Here is a 16,927-nt window from a genome sequence, read left to right as displayed (position 1 = left end):
GTGCAGGAGAAGAAGAAGTTATGCAAAACAAAAGGAACAAAACATCTGGAAGGGCACGCACAGTTTCTCCTCTGCCTTCACCAAATCACAATCAAGCCTGAGTGGTTCAGTGTCATCAACATTGCTGATGTAAGGGGTTTTGCCATCTGTGAAGCCAGTAACAGGTAGCTAAAAGGGTCCAGGAGTCAAAGCATATGTAATATAATGTGTTTAAAGTGGGCCTGTTTCATATTCCCACATTGGATGATAAGAGGTCAGCTGACTCACCATGGGGGCTCCCTGGTGGCCAATGACATCGGGGCGTTGTTTGAGGGTGGTGGGGTCCATGATGCAGGGGGAGGTGATGTACAGGGGCACCAAGTAGAGGCCCAGCAACACACTGAGGTACAGCAGCACGACCACCACCTGGAACACTGGGAGAGGACGGAGGACAATATAGAGGTTGAAGGATGAGTTTAAGAAATACGCGTATTCTCTTTCTTGACGAGAGTCAGATAACAAGCGCTGCCCAAAATCAGCCTATCAGCACCTCAACAGCGGACTAATTAATATTTCTCTTGTTTGTATGGTCTGTACAAAAATAAACACGTAAAAATGACAACAGAAACTTGCACTAATAACATAGTTAGCAGCTTGTGACTAATGCAGTTCGTATGCCAAGCTAGTTTCCATAATTCTCTTTCAATAAACATCCAAAGCGCGGACAGAAAATAACCAATTAAAACCACAACCAGAGAAAATGGATTTCAATATTGGATGTTTTGATTGGAACCTAGAGAACATATTTGGGTGATCCAGACTTCTTAGTTTCCAAAGAGATGTGTGATGCGAGTAGTTGCTGTGAATGTCGGTGATGTTCAGTACCGTTCATAGCGCTGCACAGTATCCAGCATCATTCATATCAGGGGCCAAGGAGATACACTTTCCCCTGCATCATCCCTCTGCTAGAGTGAGCGTCGAAGGCCGAGTGTCGACACACACACACACACACACACACACACACACACACACTGCAATGTATTCGTTTCAAGGTCAGCTCAGGGGTGGGGTTGAGTATACAACTCTTGTTACACACAGGGGACTCACAGCTTTCATCCCCACACACACACACACACACACACACGCTCTTTGGTATTCAGACTCTCTCACTCTGCATTACAGCAGAGATGCTTACGCAGAAGAAGTATTGCCTAGACTTTTCCATCTCATCAAGTCTCTCCAAAAGCAGAACCTTAAATGTAGCGAAGGCCTTTTAATGTGTTTAAATGTCTCCCACAGTACAAAGTACAAGCTGCCTTGTCCAACTTAAGGACGGTCATAAACAAGACGTGAAGTAAAATCCTCATAAAGCTTAAAGTATCTTTAGATTAATTCAGTCTTACTTCTGAAGACATTTCACGCTATCTGGCTACAATTTCTGAAGCAGACAATGAAGCTGCCGCATAAATGATACGGACTTTCAATTCTATTCTACCGACAGCGAGAGCTAGAATACACACTAAGAGCTGCTTATCCCTAGAAAGACTTGGAAAACAATCCAAGGTGTCCGGGCTTTGAAAACATCACATGAGCCCGTAGGAATGGCCGTTATCTCCGACACCCTGGGTGCAGGTCCTGGCCTCTGTCTACACGGTGTTAATCATTCACCACTCTTCCTTTACGTGTGTGTGTGTGTGTGTGTGTGTGTGTGTGTGTGTGTGTGTGTGTGTGTGTGTGTGTTTGTGTGTGTGCGTGCATGTGAGAGACGGGCACGGCAAGTAAGAGTTCCTTGTATTCTGTGTTGCAGAGGTAAGCGTACTTGTTTTTTCCGAGCGGGTGACCTGTCCAGCCACGATCCAAGACAGAGCTGTGACTGCAGCGAGAGCCCCTACATGCAGGAATGGACCTGTGGCCTGGACAGAGGTGTGAGGAAGAGGGGAGAGGTTGAAGATGAGAAGAGAGAAAGAGGAGATAGAGAAATGGAGACACATGGTTGGGGGGGTATGGGTAAGAGGATCAGGGTTTAAGAGAGATAACGGTGAGCAAAAGAGAAGAGAAATAAAGATACAGACAGAGAGGCATTGAATTACACACATTATCTGGGGTTAAGACAACAGCAGCACTATTCAGAGATAATAGCTATACTTTGTAGAAGCATGCACTTGGAACGGCATCAGTTTCAGTGGACTTGCGCGTCCACTTCAATCACACGTTCATGGTGGTGCAATGATCTCACAGGGACACACTAATTATAAGCTTCTCACAACTCCTTGGATATCGTTGTGCTGTTAATCGTTAGTGGGATAAATGCGGATCGAGTGTCTCGTCACCACAGTATATGCAGTTTAAATCATAACACTTTTTTTTCCATATACAGCAATGTTAAATATGGAAATATGATCACGGACATACAGTAATTCATGACACGAGATGTGTTTTCAAACAGTCGGTCCTGGACGTCTTTATCCAGGTCAAAACTGTTTTATCCAGTGCCCACAAACCAATGCTCAAAGTCTAGTTTGTTATGTAGGTGTATAGACCTCACGGTGTTTCACAACACTCTCAGTTTAGTACTACAACTTCAGCATCATGTAGCTGTCAAACGTGGCTTCGGGGCTAAACTGTGTTTCGGTCTGCTGACCTGCAGGGAGATGGGGATGACGTCCCACTCTTGCCCCCATGTTTGATTGACAGATATCACCCCGACAGTGGTGGTGAGCAGAGCAGCAGTCACTCCCATCTGCGTAGACAGAGAGGGAAAATCAGAGAGGCTGTCACTTTGGATACATGCATGAAACACCCCCACCCCCAAAATTAACCTCGCATAGCTCCCAGCCCTTTCACACCCCAAAACAGTGTTTGTGTTTGTTCTGCTGATAGAATTTTAGACCAGGTCATTGACTGGGCTTTCACAACCCTCCTGGGACAACACCAAGTTCAGCTGATCGCCAATGAACACACGCAGCCAATAGGGCCGACAGAGTGGTGTAAAAGCAGCCCCATCACAAGCACACAACATAGAGAAAGACACATGCGTAAACCTCACCCACCCCCCCTTCCACCTCCCACACAGTTGCCCAGTCTCACATTTGGCAACATTACCTTATGGAGCCAGTGCAAATTCAACTGTTGCCCAAGCGCAACGTGACAAAGTGCTAAAACCTGAAAAGAGAAACACACACGCAAGAGAACAGCTTTCAAAAACAAGTCTGCTGCTTCACAGATCTCAACATGAACATTCAAAAGCTGCTAAATCTCTGCCGAGGCATTAACGGTGATGTTTAAAAACCTCCACGGTGAATACTTGATGTGGGTCTGACCATTAAAAATGCAATGTAGGTGAAGCCAGCAGCGGTGGTGGCCAGGATGGGAACAGTGCCATCGCTCCACTGCCCAGAGCGGTTGTAGAGGAAGCTGCAGAGAAAAAAGAGAGAGAGTGAGTAACACTCCTCATACCGAGGGCTCACCTGCAGTTCATCATTACTAACATGTGTGAAGGCTTGGCACAATGTGTGCGCCTTTCTGCACTAGTCTTTAAAAGCATTTGTACTTCCTTCAAATGAAACCATGCCTTTAGATTGATTTAAATAAGGACACTATGGAATATTGACAATAACACCCTGAAAACGTTATGTGTAATGCTCAAAAGAGTGACAGTGGATGCATCGATAGATTCACATCTGCGGAGCAAAGACAAGTGTGTGAAATGCGTGTTTTGACATGACAGTGTGGCACTAATTACTTTCAAAGCCTTATCAGAGATTCTAGTGGCACAGAGCCACGGCGGGGTCCCTCAGCGCTGAGGCTCCGAGCCCTTTGTGAATACATTAATACTTCAAATGGACCGGGACACTCCCTGCAGCTAAATCACTAGAACACATAAGGGCAGGGATGTCACCGCGGTCTGTGGAAACCTCTCAAAAGGATTGGCAAACGTCTGCCCACCATTACTGACATCCAGAGATACATAATCACCGGGATTGATGATGAAAGTCAACTGGGGTGCGATATATACACACACAGAGAGAGAGTAAGAGCGGTTAAGATAGGGACTATTACAAGGTAAATGAAAATAACGAGCGAGAGAGAGAGAAATATAACCCACTACGTAAGGAGAGGAATGTGAGAAGAGGCAATGGAAGGTAACAGACGATAAGAAGAAGAGGAAAAGGTGACATTGTCGAGGTTACTGAGAGCAGGAGGAGAGGGGGATGGGAAAGGTAGTTGGAGAGAAAGACCAGCATATGTGACAGTATGGGACAAAGGCATTTTCAACACACTGAACTCGGATTAAGTACGATTTCAACCAACACGCATCACATTTTACCATTAGATTGTAATGATTGTAATGCTGGAACTGTGTCCATCACAATCTTAATGTTCAGATGTAATCTTGCACAGGAACATGCAATTTAAAACAGATGCATTCTGCCAACAGGTCTGGAATAAGGATAACTTTTGGTAGCTTATAATGTTTTCATTCACAAACTTGTGGTCACATGACAGCAGCACGAGTCCTTTACAGTATAGGAAAGGTCGGGCAAGCCATCTCTGTTATGTAACGGTGTTAATCTGTGGTGGGCTGGGTGGTCTCCGCTCAGATTAAGGCAGAGGACGGATTAAACTGATGATTTAGGAAATCCACGAGCACGGATAGAAGTCATTTCCAGACGAAACAATATGGTGTCGGGCGTCTGGCTCCGGTTTGACTCGACGACAGACGGGAGGCTGTGCACTCACCGGTTGAACTCATTGTAGTCATTATGTGCCTCCGACCAGAAGTAGAACCAGACCAGCAGCAGACAGAAGGTGAAGAGGAGGATGAGGGACCACAGCAGCTCCCACTGCACACACACACAAATAAATACAAGTCAGCATTTTTGTGGACCCACTATGTTTAATTAGAATTGACAAAAGAAACACAGAACAGCTCTGAATGCTGCAGAAACTAAGGAAATATCTGTAATTATTGAATTCTGCTGTTGTGGACACAAGGCTATTCTGCTGAATGTCTGTGGGATGAATTTGTATAACTTGTGTTGACAAGCACCACAGCAGAGTTAACGTTCTACATGGAGCACATGGTGTGAAGCTGGCTGCTGACCTTTGGAGAGAGTATTCCCTGATACACCTTGCTCATCATCGAGGAATTACTTTTAATAACTTCACAAGCAAGCCGACTAATTACCGTCCTCATCCGCGATGCACTTTCGTGCTACGGCAGATATTAAATTGGCTTCGTCTTCAGATACTGACCGACAGAAACTCACCTCCAGGCCGTACTCAGGAGAGGTGCAAGCAGGCACGCCCATTTCTATCTCTACTTTAAAACACAGCTATATTCAGGACTTCAAGTTTGTCTAATCTGGACAAACGGCATCCATTACAGGGAAATCTGTTCTCCTTCTAAAGAGGAAGAAAAGTCAAATCACTTGAAGACGTCAACTGTGATTGTAGACATTCTAGATTTCTCGTGTCTAGCATGTGCGGAGAGGAAGAATAAGAGTATGCACACATGTGGCTAACAGTAAACATTACATCAATACATTGTTTAGAGCCAGAACCATTAGTCCGTTATTTGATTTTATGATGCATTTAGATTGGCATTTATCCTATGATTTATCAACTACAACAACAAACATTCAGTTTCCAGCTCTAGAGTTAGAGGATTTGCAGATTCCTCTGCTCTACATCACTGTAAAATGATTATCTTTGGGGTTTGGACTGGTGTTCGGACAAAACAAACTATTTAAAGTTGTCAGTTTGAGCTCCAAGATCCCTGTGATAAATAAAACCATGACCCGAGAAACAAAACAAATAGGCCGATCCATATTTGTTAGTTGGCGGTTAAATTTCTTTGAAAAATCCCATGCGTGTGTAAATTGTGTGCACTGTGGTGATCAAGATAAAGATATCAGATTTAAAACTCGATTGTTGTGTGTGCCGAGGATCAGATTATTATCCCCTCGGCGCACGCACACGCACACGCACACACACACGCACACACACACACACACACACACACACGACGGCCCCGCCTGACCCGTTTATATCAGGTCTCGTTCCCAGTGAGTTTGGTTTTTGGACAAAATCTAAAAGCTTTTCAAATGTTAAATAAGGAAGTTTCAATTCGTGACACAATCAAATTCCACTGCCTGGAAGTATTTCAAACAGAGCAGCATTTTGAAGGTCATGTTTTGGCTTCAAGCTTGTTTTAAGAGCTTTCACGACTTAATAAAAGACGTTTTAATTCATTTCTGGGCATGGTTTTATGGCATAGCAGAGACCGGTTGTACGAAAAAGGGAAACAAGCCCGAGGGAACGTTGATTCGATCCGCAGCCTCTCATATTTGGACATGGCCTCTGAATAAATGTCAGACATGCAAGAAAAAAACGTTATGCAGGAAGGTCCGCTTACATCAGATAATATGGGCACCAGATAACACAGGCAGGAAATGACCCGCAAAAGTAAAAGCTAGAAAATTATTATCTTAAGCAAATGCTGTTAGACTCTTCGGGTAGTTGTATCTTTTTTTTTTATTGTATTTATGAAACTAACAAAACAATGTTTAACCCTAAACACATTTACCTACATTCAGGTAAGTCTCAATCCATTCCAGCAACACAGAGGTTACCACGGTGTGACAAACAACGCTGCTCACTGATGAGAAAGCGGTGACCCGTGGTTCCCATGGTCCTAAAAGTCTACCTGGAAACACCTCGGAGTTACGACCTTGCTCACCGCCAGCCTTTCATTAACCCTCCCCCCCCGTGAATTATGTTGGAATGCAGCCTGAGAGGCCCCTGAGAGAGCTGTGATGGTGTGATTTGGTGAATAAGTTGCCCTGATGTCTCTTTAATTAATTAGATCACCTCACAAACTGAATCCTAAAGTCATCTCTGGGATCTATAAAGTGGCATTTTGTCCTCTACGGACACTCGCACTGCTGTATTGTCTTGAACATTATAGATTTCTTCCTCTAAAACTAAGACAAACAGTCCTGTTTGAATAACTGATTTTTCAGATTTCAACTCCTTGTTCGGTCTGATGTTCTCTTCCCGTCTGCCGGCTAACTTGGCAGCAGAACTCGTCCAGCCTGACATGACTTGGCCTGCCCTCGTGACATCGCATCACCATTCTGCATGGCTGGCATTTTTATCCGGGCACAGCACCCCCCATGGCACGGACTGACAGTGCGGCAACAGACATTTGATCAGAACGCCACATTCACTGGGAGTGTTTAAAGAGCATTGTATGCCAACAGTCATCCGTGCTCCGGTCTAATAATTACTCTGACTGGTGTTATAATGTTCGCCCCTTGGAGAAATCATAGAGGACCAGTTCTCCTTTGGAAGATTCAGAGCTATTGAGTTAGCTTTAATTCAAATCAAATTAAGAGGTGCGCTGTAATTAAAATGTTATTCAAAAACTTTGCAATGACTTTTCAAAACCATCAAGGACCTTTCTGTAGCAGTAATGTTGTCCAACTGCAGAGGCTAAGATTACATTTCTGAAATAGTAAACAAATTTGCTTCCAACCCCAGAAATATTATAAAAAGGATGGAAGTCGTAGAATAAGCCTTCAGAGAACAAACTCCACGGCTAGAAATACAAGGATCGTGTGGATCAAGGAGAAATTAATTGCTGCAAGTATACACTCGTATTAAAATCTAAAAAGCATATATTCCTGAAAACCCTCCACTTAAAGTCTCTGTCCTCATCAGATATATTCCTTAGCGTTGTTCGTTTAAAGCATTTATGAAACATGCAGACAGCCCTTTTTAGGCACTTACCAGTCAAATAGTGTTTTGCTTAGAAATATATTGAGTGACTGCGAAAAACACTAAAAATAGCGTGAAAGTGATCATTGCTGACTCATCCCTGTGCAGAGGAAATTGCGTCAGTGATTTAACATCTGGGAATAGCAGACAGAAAGAGAAAGAGAGAGAGAAAGAGAGAGAAAGAGAAAGAGAAAGATAACTTTGACCTTTGTTCAGAAAGACTTTAAGACTTAAGTGACAGCGGCAAAGAATGTTGTAGCAAATTAAAAAGCATATAAAGGTCTTTTTACAGGTGCCGTCTGTTCTGAGCCAGCACAGTGCAATAAGAGCGAACACAGTTCTACCTTTCTGTGTCCCTCAGTGGCTCTCCGGCCGAAGTTTGTACTTATCTCCACTTTATGGCTCACAGTCAGTCCAGTCCAGTGGATTATGATCCAAGCAGCCAATAATGTATTTATTAAATAGGCTTATTGTATTTTTACACATCCTTCTGGGATGGGATCTTTTTTTAAATTTATTACATTACCAATAGTCCTGTTGAGCTGACACCATCAAGCTATTTAACCAATGTTTCATCACATTGCGAGACCACAGCTCCAAAATACTGTGTTGTGCTCCTTTACGTTCCACATGCTCAGTCTTCCATGCCCAGCATCAGATCCATCAGAATTGAATGTATTGAATTTAGTTCATGCAAATAAACTTCCTTGGCGAAGATCATTTAAGTTATTAGTTTTAGTAAATATACCGCATATCTGAAACCATGTGGTTTACTGTAGTTATAGTATTGATGTACAGAGATATGCAATAAGCTGACTTCTAAACACTTAACATTTTTGTGTAGACTTTCTGGCGCTTTAAATGTGGTCCTTTGGGACAAACCAGCAAAATGAGGCATTGATTTTGTAATGGTTGCAGCCGGGATTTCTCTCATATTCATTTAGCCTACAAGAGCAAACGCTAATGATAACGCCAACATGACTGAACTGTGCGCTCTCTCCTACCAAGAATGCTTCAATATATCAAACAGGATCTAGGCTGCAGTGTAGTGCCATAAACAGGATGGATATGATTCATGTTCAGCATGATTATTTAAACAAAGCAAGAGGCCACACAACATACATTGATTTACATCTGGTTTGCAAGTCAACCTTGTCCCAAATATAGAGGATGAAAAGTTCTTGTGATAAGAAAATAAATACATTCACACACAAAAACTAGTCATCCTGCGAATTCATCACCAGTCAAGTTGTGTACTGCTGTGTACTGCCGTGTACTGCATGTGTAAATTCATACTAATTGTCAAACCTGCAAATGCAGCAACGGTAGCTTTCTGTTGCTTGACCCTGACCATGAGACGGAGAAAGAACACAGCTAGAGCTACCAGAGCATTCGTTTGTGGAGCTACAGTATGAGCTGACATTTAGGCATGTTTTGGTTTGTGCTGGTTACTTCCTGTGCGAGGACTTCATGGAGAAACCGTCCTTGCATCATGTACAGTGTGTCACCATTTACAGTTACACGCTGTCTGTTCTCTACACCGATATCACAACACAACTTTCTCAACACTTTTGGTGCTTCTGGCTGTGATATAAACTCCATGTGGGTTACAGTTCATATCGACTATATGACGCGAGTAGTCATCGGAGGGAAGAGAAGTGGTTACTACTGTATTGCTGTATAATACCCAAGCTCAGAAACATGTAAATCAGACCAAGTTACTTTACTTTACTAGTTTATTATCCATTAACTCAATGTAATGTGCTTCCATAGCATATTTTGATGGCCAACATGTGGATTTCCTATCTACTAGACTACACACAATTAAATGATGCATTCGATCAGACAGCTTGACTCTAGTAAGCTGCCATCTGACAACACTGCGGAGAGAAAATATGCTGCGGGACGGTCCTGAATAAATTCGCTGACAAACACAAAGGCCGACAGATACAAACAAACACCAACATGTTGGCGTGTGTGAATAAACTCATGTGGATGTAGGAGAGATTACTTTCAGCTCACATTGGCCGTTATTCTTTCGCTGACGGTGCTTCTTTTCCCTGTGAGGGCCTCCATCTTCACCGGATTTGACACCGCGGTCCCTCGTCACATTCCTGAGCATATCCAGATAAGTCTCTGGCATTTCATAAAGGGTGTGCACTGCTTTATAGTGCAGCCATACCACACCTTTATAACACTGAACCTCCAGTATCTCCACTCCTTTTAGCAGAGTGGAATTACAAATACAGGAATACTATAATAGACTACTTATTCTTTAGTAAAATGCACGTAATATACATGCAATCCATATGAATATTACCATTTCCTACATTAAAACGCATCTGAAACCACCCATCACACCCTCATCATGTAGTCAGCTCATGGGATTCATTGAGGCTTATGACCTTTCAGCCAGACAGCTGGAGGGACGAGTACGTGATCAAGTACACAAAATGAAGAAGATGTCCTGTAGAAATGAATACCGGTCCGAAAACTGAAATCATGCAAAAAAAAATAAAAAAATACCTTAAAAGGGAACAATGTAATCATAAACCTACAACAATTATTTCTATTTTAAGCCGGCTCATTTGCTCCCTGTCCAGGGATAATGAAGACCACGAGATAATTGTACGAAAGGAGGCAGAGCTGCTTTGCTTCTGTCTCAGAAGCCTTTGTGTGACTGAATGGTAAAGACGGGCTAAATGGAAATACTTTCAATAATTACTGAGAGGCCAGATCGGCTTGCACTGCGTGACGTGGGCCGTCTCCCTACAAAGCACCGTGAACACAGACGGAAGCTGCCGCAGTAAGACAGACGGTCAACCTGAATGGCTCGTTATGTGAACAAAGATGAAAAAAAAAGGGGAGAAATGGCCCGATCCACTCGTAGATTATGAATGAGTCGACAGTTATTTCAACAGGAGATCCTCAGGTCTCACGCGTCTGTGATTCAGGTCCAGTAGCCGATACCCGTCACAGTTTGTTTACTGGAATCGTTAAAGATGCAGTCCTGTATGACATCACCTTGATCTGTGCTCGGAAGCATCCTCAAAGGAAACGACAGCTCTCAAATAAACAGACAAATAAATAGCGGATCACACAGCTCTATTCCACTATTCTTCACAAGTAGACACACTTAGTAGTTGTAGAACACCTCATTGTGGCTCAATCACTCACTACAAGTTGAAAGCCTGTTGAGGGGAAAATATCCACTTTCTGAATCAACTGAACAGAAATGGACTGCGTGCTTCTTACACTGGGGTCAAGACGAGCGCTGTGCAACCGCCACACGGTCAGAACAAAAGGATGAGCACCGGGAACAAAGAATGCTGACTCCGCACTGTACCATCAGTCGGACTGAAAGACAACCAACAGGAAACAGAGCTACACGGTGTCCAGTTTCCTGGAAACAGGAGGGGAGGGGAAATAAAAATCTATATCTCTCTTTATTTGGTTCCGCAATGTTTTTTATATGATCCAAGAGCTGTGAAAAATACAACCACCCGCCGGGGTTATTTGGCTCCGTCTGTTTACACACCGAATGTAGCTTGAATGCACATCACGTGTTTTCTGTGTGCGGAGTGACACGAGTCTATTGTCTGTGTCCTCGGGTTGTGCTCGTCTACAGTGTGGTATGTGGGCATAAATAAATGATCCAACCCAGTGTGTGTGTGTGTGTGTGTGTGTGTGTGTGTGTGTGTGTGTGTGTGCGTGCGAGAGAGAGAGAAACGTGCTGTGTGTTTGTTGCAGCAACAAAACCTGTGTGTCCTTCCTAAATACAGAATAGAGATAAAGGGAAAGGTCAGGACAGATTCCTCTTCTTGTGTCGGCTGCAATACTTATCCTGACATGCGCTTTATTTTAGGACAAGAAAAACTTAATATGGTGCACACTTTGGCTTTATCAAGAAAGTTTAACTACAAATTTAAAATTAGAAATCATGAAACATTGATTAATAATTAAGAATAGGCATACATTTAAATGTATAAAAACAATTTAAAGCACAACCGCCAGGCTCAAGGCTCTACACGAGACACAGGTACAGAGAATTAAAAAAAAAAAAAAAACACATTTTAAGGATAATATTCATAACAGAACGCAGGAGATGACAAACTACTGGAAGCAGTGGAGTAGTGCAATATCAAATGAGCCTCTATGTTGAAAGCTCAAGGTGATTGAGTGGGAGATAAGCCAGCAAGGACATATTTGGTCAAAGATAATTGTACATTCTTAATCAATGTTGAGAGACAAAAGGCATCTGGGGACCGTCAGGAACACAGATGGTTCTCTGGGTTTAATATGTTTACTCCTAAGTAGAACATACAGTAGAACTTTCCACCTCCTACAGAGACATCTTGTTATTCAGAGCTGTGAAAAGTCTCATGTTAATGCAACAACATGTAGGTGGTATGATGTAGAAAACAGATGAGAAAAACTTAAATTAAAATCCATTTCTAAGAAGGAATGTTATTTAAAAAGAGGCGGAAAGTGATCTCGTTCTACATCGATCTCCCAGCACAGCACAGTTATCATTGAAATGACCGGAGCAGGATGAATTACACAGAGATTGACATAATCAGGTCTCATTCACTGCCAACCTGAACACGTGAGTGCGTGTGCAGCGTTATCTTGTGAGATGATCAATAACAGCAAAGGAAGCCTCAACTCAAAGCTACAGGGAATAACCATCGTTGTTTTGAATATTCCATGTAACCGAGCTTCATACCATTAAATGTTGTTTTTTTAAAAAGGGCAAAATAAATCTGTGAGGTGTGAAAGATTCACAGCATTTCTCTGACTGATGTGGTTCACCCACTAAAGGGGTTTCCTCCCCTCCTCTCACCTTGGTGGTGTCATCGTGGGAACGTTGATAGCGCTTCCAGCGGCAGCCGTAGATCCCGGTGATACACGACAAACACAGCTGGCGCTCATAGACCTGGAGGGGTTGGTGCTTCACCATGCTACTTCAGTCAGTGCTGCTCCCAGAGCGAGAACATCCCACTGACGACCAAGAACCCAGAAAAAGCAGAAGAGAAATGTTAGCGATTACAACATGTTGAGACCAGAGAAGACTTCACAGAAAACAAAGTATTACTACAGTAGAGTGGCAAGTCTGGCACCTTGATAGAAAACACATGCTGACCTGAAAAGCAGCATGCTTTGACACAAAGCCCAGCCTAAAATTAAGACCGTGTTTCCCAGCGCCTGTTTCCACTGACAACTGAGACTGCTAGGAGCCCAGAAATCTATTGAACATCACATTAAATTACAGTGACCATGAATATATCACACAGTCCCTACATATCTGGGTCAAAACACAGCATGTGGGCCTCATCCCTCCCTTTCATGTCAGGGCCAGAGAGAGAGAAAAAAGAAGCCAGGCATAGAAAAGGCCAACAGGTGTAACAAAGGATGTTATACAACCGTGACATTTGAGCAAAACCCTTCAACTTACAGTATAAGAGAAGACAATGTAGGCTGCTGTGTACAGCTGTGACGGTTAGTGTAGCAGAGCAACACTGAACCCAAACAGCTCCACTACCCCCCCCCCCCCCCCCCCCCCCCCTCCCTCACTGTCGAGAAGCAGAAGAGCACCGTGGTACTTTAGAGAATACCCAGCATCCCCTTCTGATGCCTGTCTAATGCCGCGTTAGTGGCCATGGTAGGAAGTATCGCAGGCTGCGTTGGCTGTGAATAATCAGGGTTATAACTCTGTCCTCCCGTTGAGCGCCTGCTGATTCAGCACTGAGACTAACAATAATGATGTTATAGGAGCGCTGGCTGTTATCACGAGTTTACCTCACTCTCCGGGGACACGATGGAGCCCGCTGCCTCAGATCAATCTGGGGCTGAAAGTGCATCATTTTGATATGAAGAGCATAAATTAACTGAGCATAATTAATGAGATCAGAGTCAAACAAACATGATTAAAGCGTACACACAAACACGTTTTCCTGGGATCATTTTAACTGGTGATATTCCTCTAGCATATGGTATTTGTGCGTGTTAACTACACTGTTCCTGCTGTAATCAGGCTGTCTGAGGCTCTGGGCAGCTGCTCATTAGCAGCTGCTGCAGTGGCCATGCTTCCTGTTATTAGTAAAAACTGCTCTGAGGAGGACAGGCCTAACCCGAGGGCATCAGGAACATCGCCCACCCCAGCAGGACCACAAAGGTCTCGACGCCTTAAATTAAAAAAGTCCTCATACCGCGGCTGTTATTACAAATATCCTGCAATATAACAAACAACATTGGTACCATGCTGAGTGTTGGCAATGATGCAGAGAATCACTTTCTTTCCGACCGCTGGTCAAACACAATATATGACTGTGTGTTATTAATAATCACCTTATCTTACTCGGAGTCTGTACTACTGTATCCTGTCCTCATAAAACTGTCATGAAGCCAAGCAGCGATTTAGACCTTGATCAGATCAGGAACTATATAACTACCCCAGCACAGCAAGTACGCTCGTCTGATGCTTCTCATGAATAATTCATGTCTGTCGGGTGGATGGAGATCACAGCTTTGTGAGCACCGATTTTTCACTCTTGAATCCTGCATTTCGGTCAATGTGTTCGCACACTGACCGTTTACCTGCAATCGACCAAAGACTGCTCAAACGTGATTGGGCAATACTACTCAAAACAAGAAAAGGAAGCCAGAATGCTTCCGATGCCAAAATGTATTCATTTTTTGGGCTATTATCCAATATTAACATTGGCAGGTTTGACCCACCTGTCGTGTATGATCAGCAGCTCCTAACATCATGAACAAAACAAACATGGCTGCGTCTGGGCCTGCAGACCAAGCCTTTAAGAAAGAAAAGCTGACTCAGTAATTCTCCGTTGGCGTGTTCATCCAGGCAAAGTAACAACCACTTTCTTCCCGTCATGTTGTCACTTGTTGACAAATTATAAGGTTCAAACCCTGTATCCATAGCAATGCCTCCATGTTGTTACGGCTGAACGGCTCACGGGGTTTATGTGGCAACATGTTTACCTCTTAAAGCTTCTGTTCACGCAGCCACTTGTGCCGTCAAAGTCAAAAACACAATGACTGACGTACTTCAAAAGAGCGGAACATCGAACAGCCCTTTAATTAGTACTATTTGATGTGGATATTATCATAATGAGGCTTCAGATTTGTCACCTTGAGATTGAAGGCTCATCCGTCTTTCACTCCGTAGTTAATATGCCCCGAACCTCATCCGAGCTGTACAGAGAGGGGATGAAAAGTGCTGCAATTAATCCCTTTATCAGCATGATGTCTTACCAGAAACTCATCAGCTAAATGACCCAGCCAGCAGGGACAATTACATCTTGAATAAACGGCAACTAATTGGCAAAAGCCAAGTTAAATACAGCATGAGCAGTAATGTTCTGCAGTTGAATCTCGGAAAGATATTCATCCAGGAGTCTGCACTTGCACTCGTATCATTGCGGATGTATTTTGCCAACATGGATGTGACACCGCAGACCACAGTAGGTGTGACCACCATATGGCTGCACTGTCACAGTGAGTCACACTCAAAAACAGAGCCACAACAGCTGAGACGATCGAGTACAAAACAAGAAAAGACCCCGTTCTTCGTGCTTAGTTTCAAGCCCTTAAACACTGTTTGGTGCCGTCAGCCACGTTGCCCCATCGGGACTGAACTAGATTGAACAGGTGAAGTCAACAAGTGAAGCAGCTTTTCTAACATTTATGCGTTCTGTCACAAAGTTGTCTGAACGAGAAGAGAAGATGTGGGGGTTGTGTGAAACAACCCCCAAACAGCGGTTGTCATCCCCTTTTCTGCTGCCTCATTTCCTCCAATCAAAAGGCCCAGTAAGAGGAAAACAGTCTGCGAGGGAGGAAATGTTTCAGCAGTTTCCCAGCAGAGAACAGAGTCTTCTCCTGACCAGGGAACTAAGGTAGAGGCCACTCAGCAGACAACTGTGGGATCCAAGGCTAACCCACTAATGAGAAACAAAAGTTCATAAACACAACACAGAAGAAATGTTAAGAAATATATTTAGTCTTCTTCAAATGGGCCTCCACTTAATCTGCCCCGATCCCCGTCATGTTCAAATGCTCTGAATTGCGAGAATCGCAAACATGCACTTGATATCAAGTAATGAAGCGCCGTGGAGACTTGGCTAAACCATGCGGCATCAAAAGATGCTTGTGAGGGAGTTAATTAGTGACGCATGGATGATGAAGCCCATTATAACAATGAGAGAGTCATTACATCTGAGCTGTTACAGCTGACTCAGCTCCGACAGTGGAGTGGTCTTGCTGTAGAAGATATACAAAGTCTTGGCCTTGTTTGAAATGACGTCATGAATTTCATCCTTTGCCTTCCAAGATATGCCATCAAAGAATTGCTTTCATTTTGGCCTAGTGTCTTCTACAGTATGATGACAAAAATAATGATCAGACTGCATCCACCATCATGTGTTGACAGTGTTTAACAACACCCCAAAATAACACTGGACAAAGTAACACAAACATGTGGAAACCATCGAGACCTTCCAGATGAACCTCAGCACAGGAGCACACAGCATATTGGTGGTGCTGCATGTAATATATTAAAGCAGTGCAATATAAATGGAGCTTTGTTTATGCCAAATCAAAGTAGAAAGCCTCTGCATTACCCAACAAAAACAACGTTTGGCCTGTTTCCATCTAACTCGTAATGCAACCATAAATATTATCAGCACAGCACAAGTTATGAACACAATCCTCACCAAACCCTTATATAAAATCACTCCCATGAGTCAGTGTGGTGGGAAGCGGAGAATTAATGGCCACAGCCTGCAGCCCACAGCTCCAGTTCATCCAGAGTCCCACCACAAACCACTCTCAAAGTGTCCGCTCAGCTGAGCCAGTTAGCAACAACTATTGACACATCAGAGGGAAGGTCATCTTCCTCAAGCCTTTCAGTCCCGGGTCCACATGGGTCACAGCCATTGAGTCCACTTTGTTAGTGCCACAAAGGGTAAACCTACAGACAGGAGGGTGTTATGATGAGCAGTCTGCTCTCACACAATAAGATGAAGGGTGGGATACTGATTAGCCAACTGCAGGTAAGCAAAAAGCACTGAATTAGGTGCATCCTGGCAAATAAGCTCTTTGCTCTGATGTTAGGAAAAATGATGACAGGAAAACTATTCCCATGGTT

The 16,927-nt window shown here is 43.5% G+C and overlaps 1 protein-coding gene across 4 annotated transcripts in view; it reads right to left on the bottom strand.

Moving 5' to 3' along the window:
• gdpd5b (glycerophosphodiester phosphodiesterase domain containing 5b) overlaps positions 1-16,927 on the bottom strand; it is a 36,528-nt gene that overhangs the window by 11,007 nt on the left and 8,594 nt on the right. For all 4 annotated transcript variants that reach the window (XR_004213195.1, XM_031860674.1, XM_031860675.1 and 1 more), the window contains exons 2-8: positions 12,605-12,762; positions 4,720-4,823; positions 3,300-3,393; positions 3,082-3,141; positions 2,621-2,719; positions 1,799-1,892; positions 268-413 (exon numbers count right to left, since the gene is read on the bottom strand). Coding sequence is in view for 3 of the 4 variants with exons in the window: in XM_031860674.1 (XP_031716534.1) it covers positions 268-413; positions 1,799-1,892; positions 2,621-2,719; positions 3,082-3,141; positions 3,300-3,393; positions 4,720-4,823; positions 12,605-12,721 (714 nt within the window). In the remaining variant the exon portion in view is untranslated. The remainder of the gene's footprint in view (positions 1-267; positions 414-1,798; positions 1,893-2,620; positions 2,720-3,081; positions 3,142-3,299; positions 3,394-4,719; positions 4,824-12,604; positions 12,763-16,927) is intronic.

Source organism: Anarrhichthys ocellatus, unplaced genomic scaffold (genome assembly GCF_004355925.1).
Source record: "Anarrhichthys ocellatus isolate YVR2014 unplaced genomic scaffold, GSC_Weel_1.0 scaffold24, whole genome shotgun sequence".
Taxonomy (NCBI): Eukaryota; Metazoa; Chordata; class Actinopteri; order Perciformes; family Anarhichadidae; genus Anarrhichthys; species Anarrhichthys ocellatus.
This window is presented reverse-complemented; position numbering and strand designations above follow the sequence as displayed.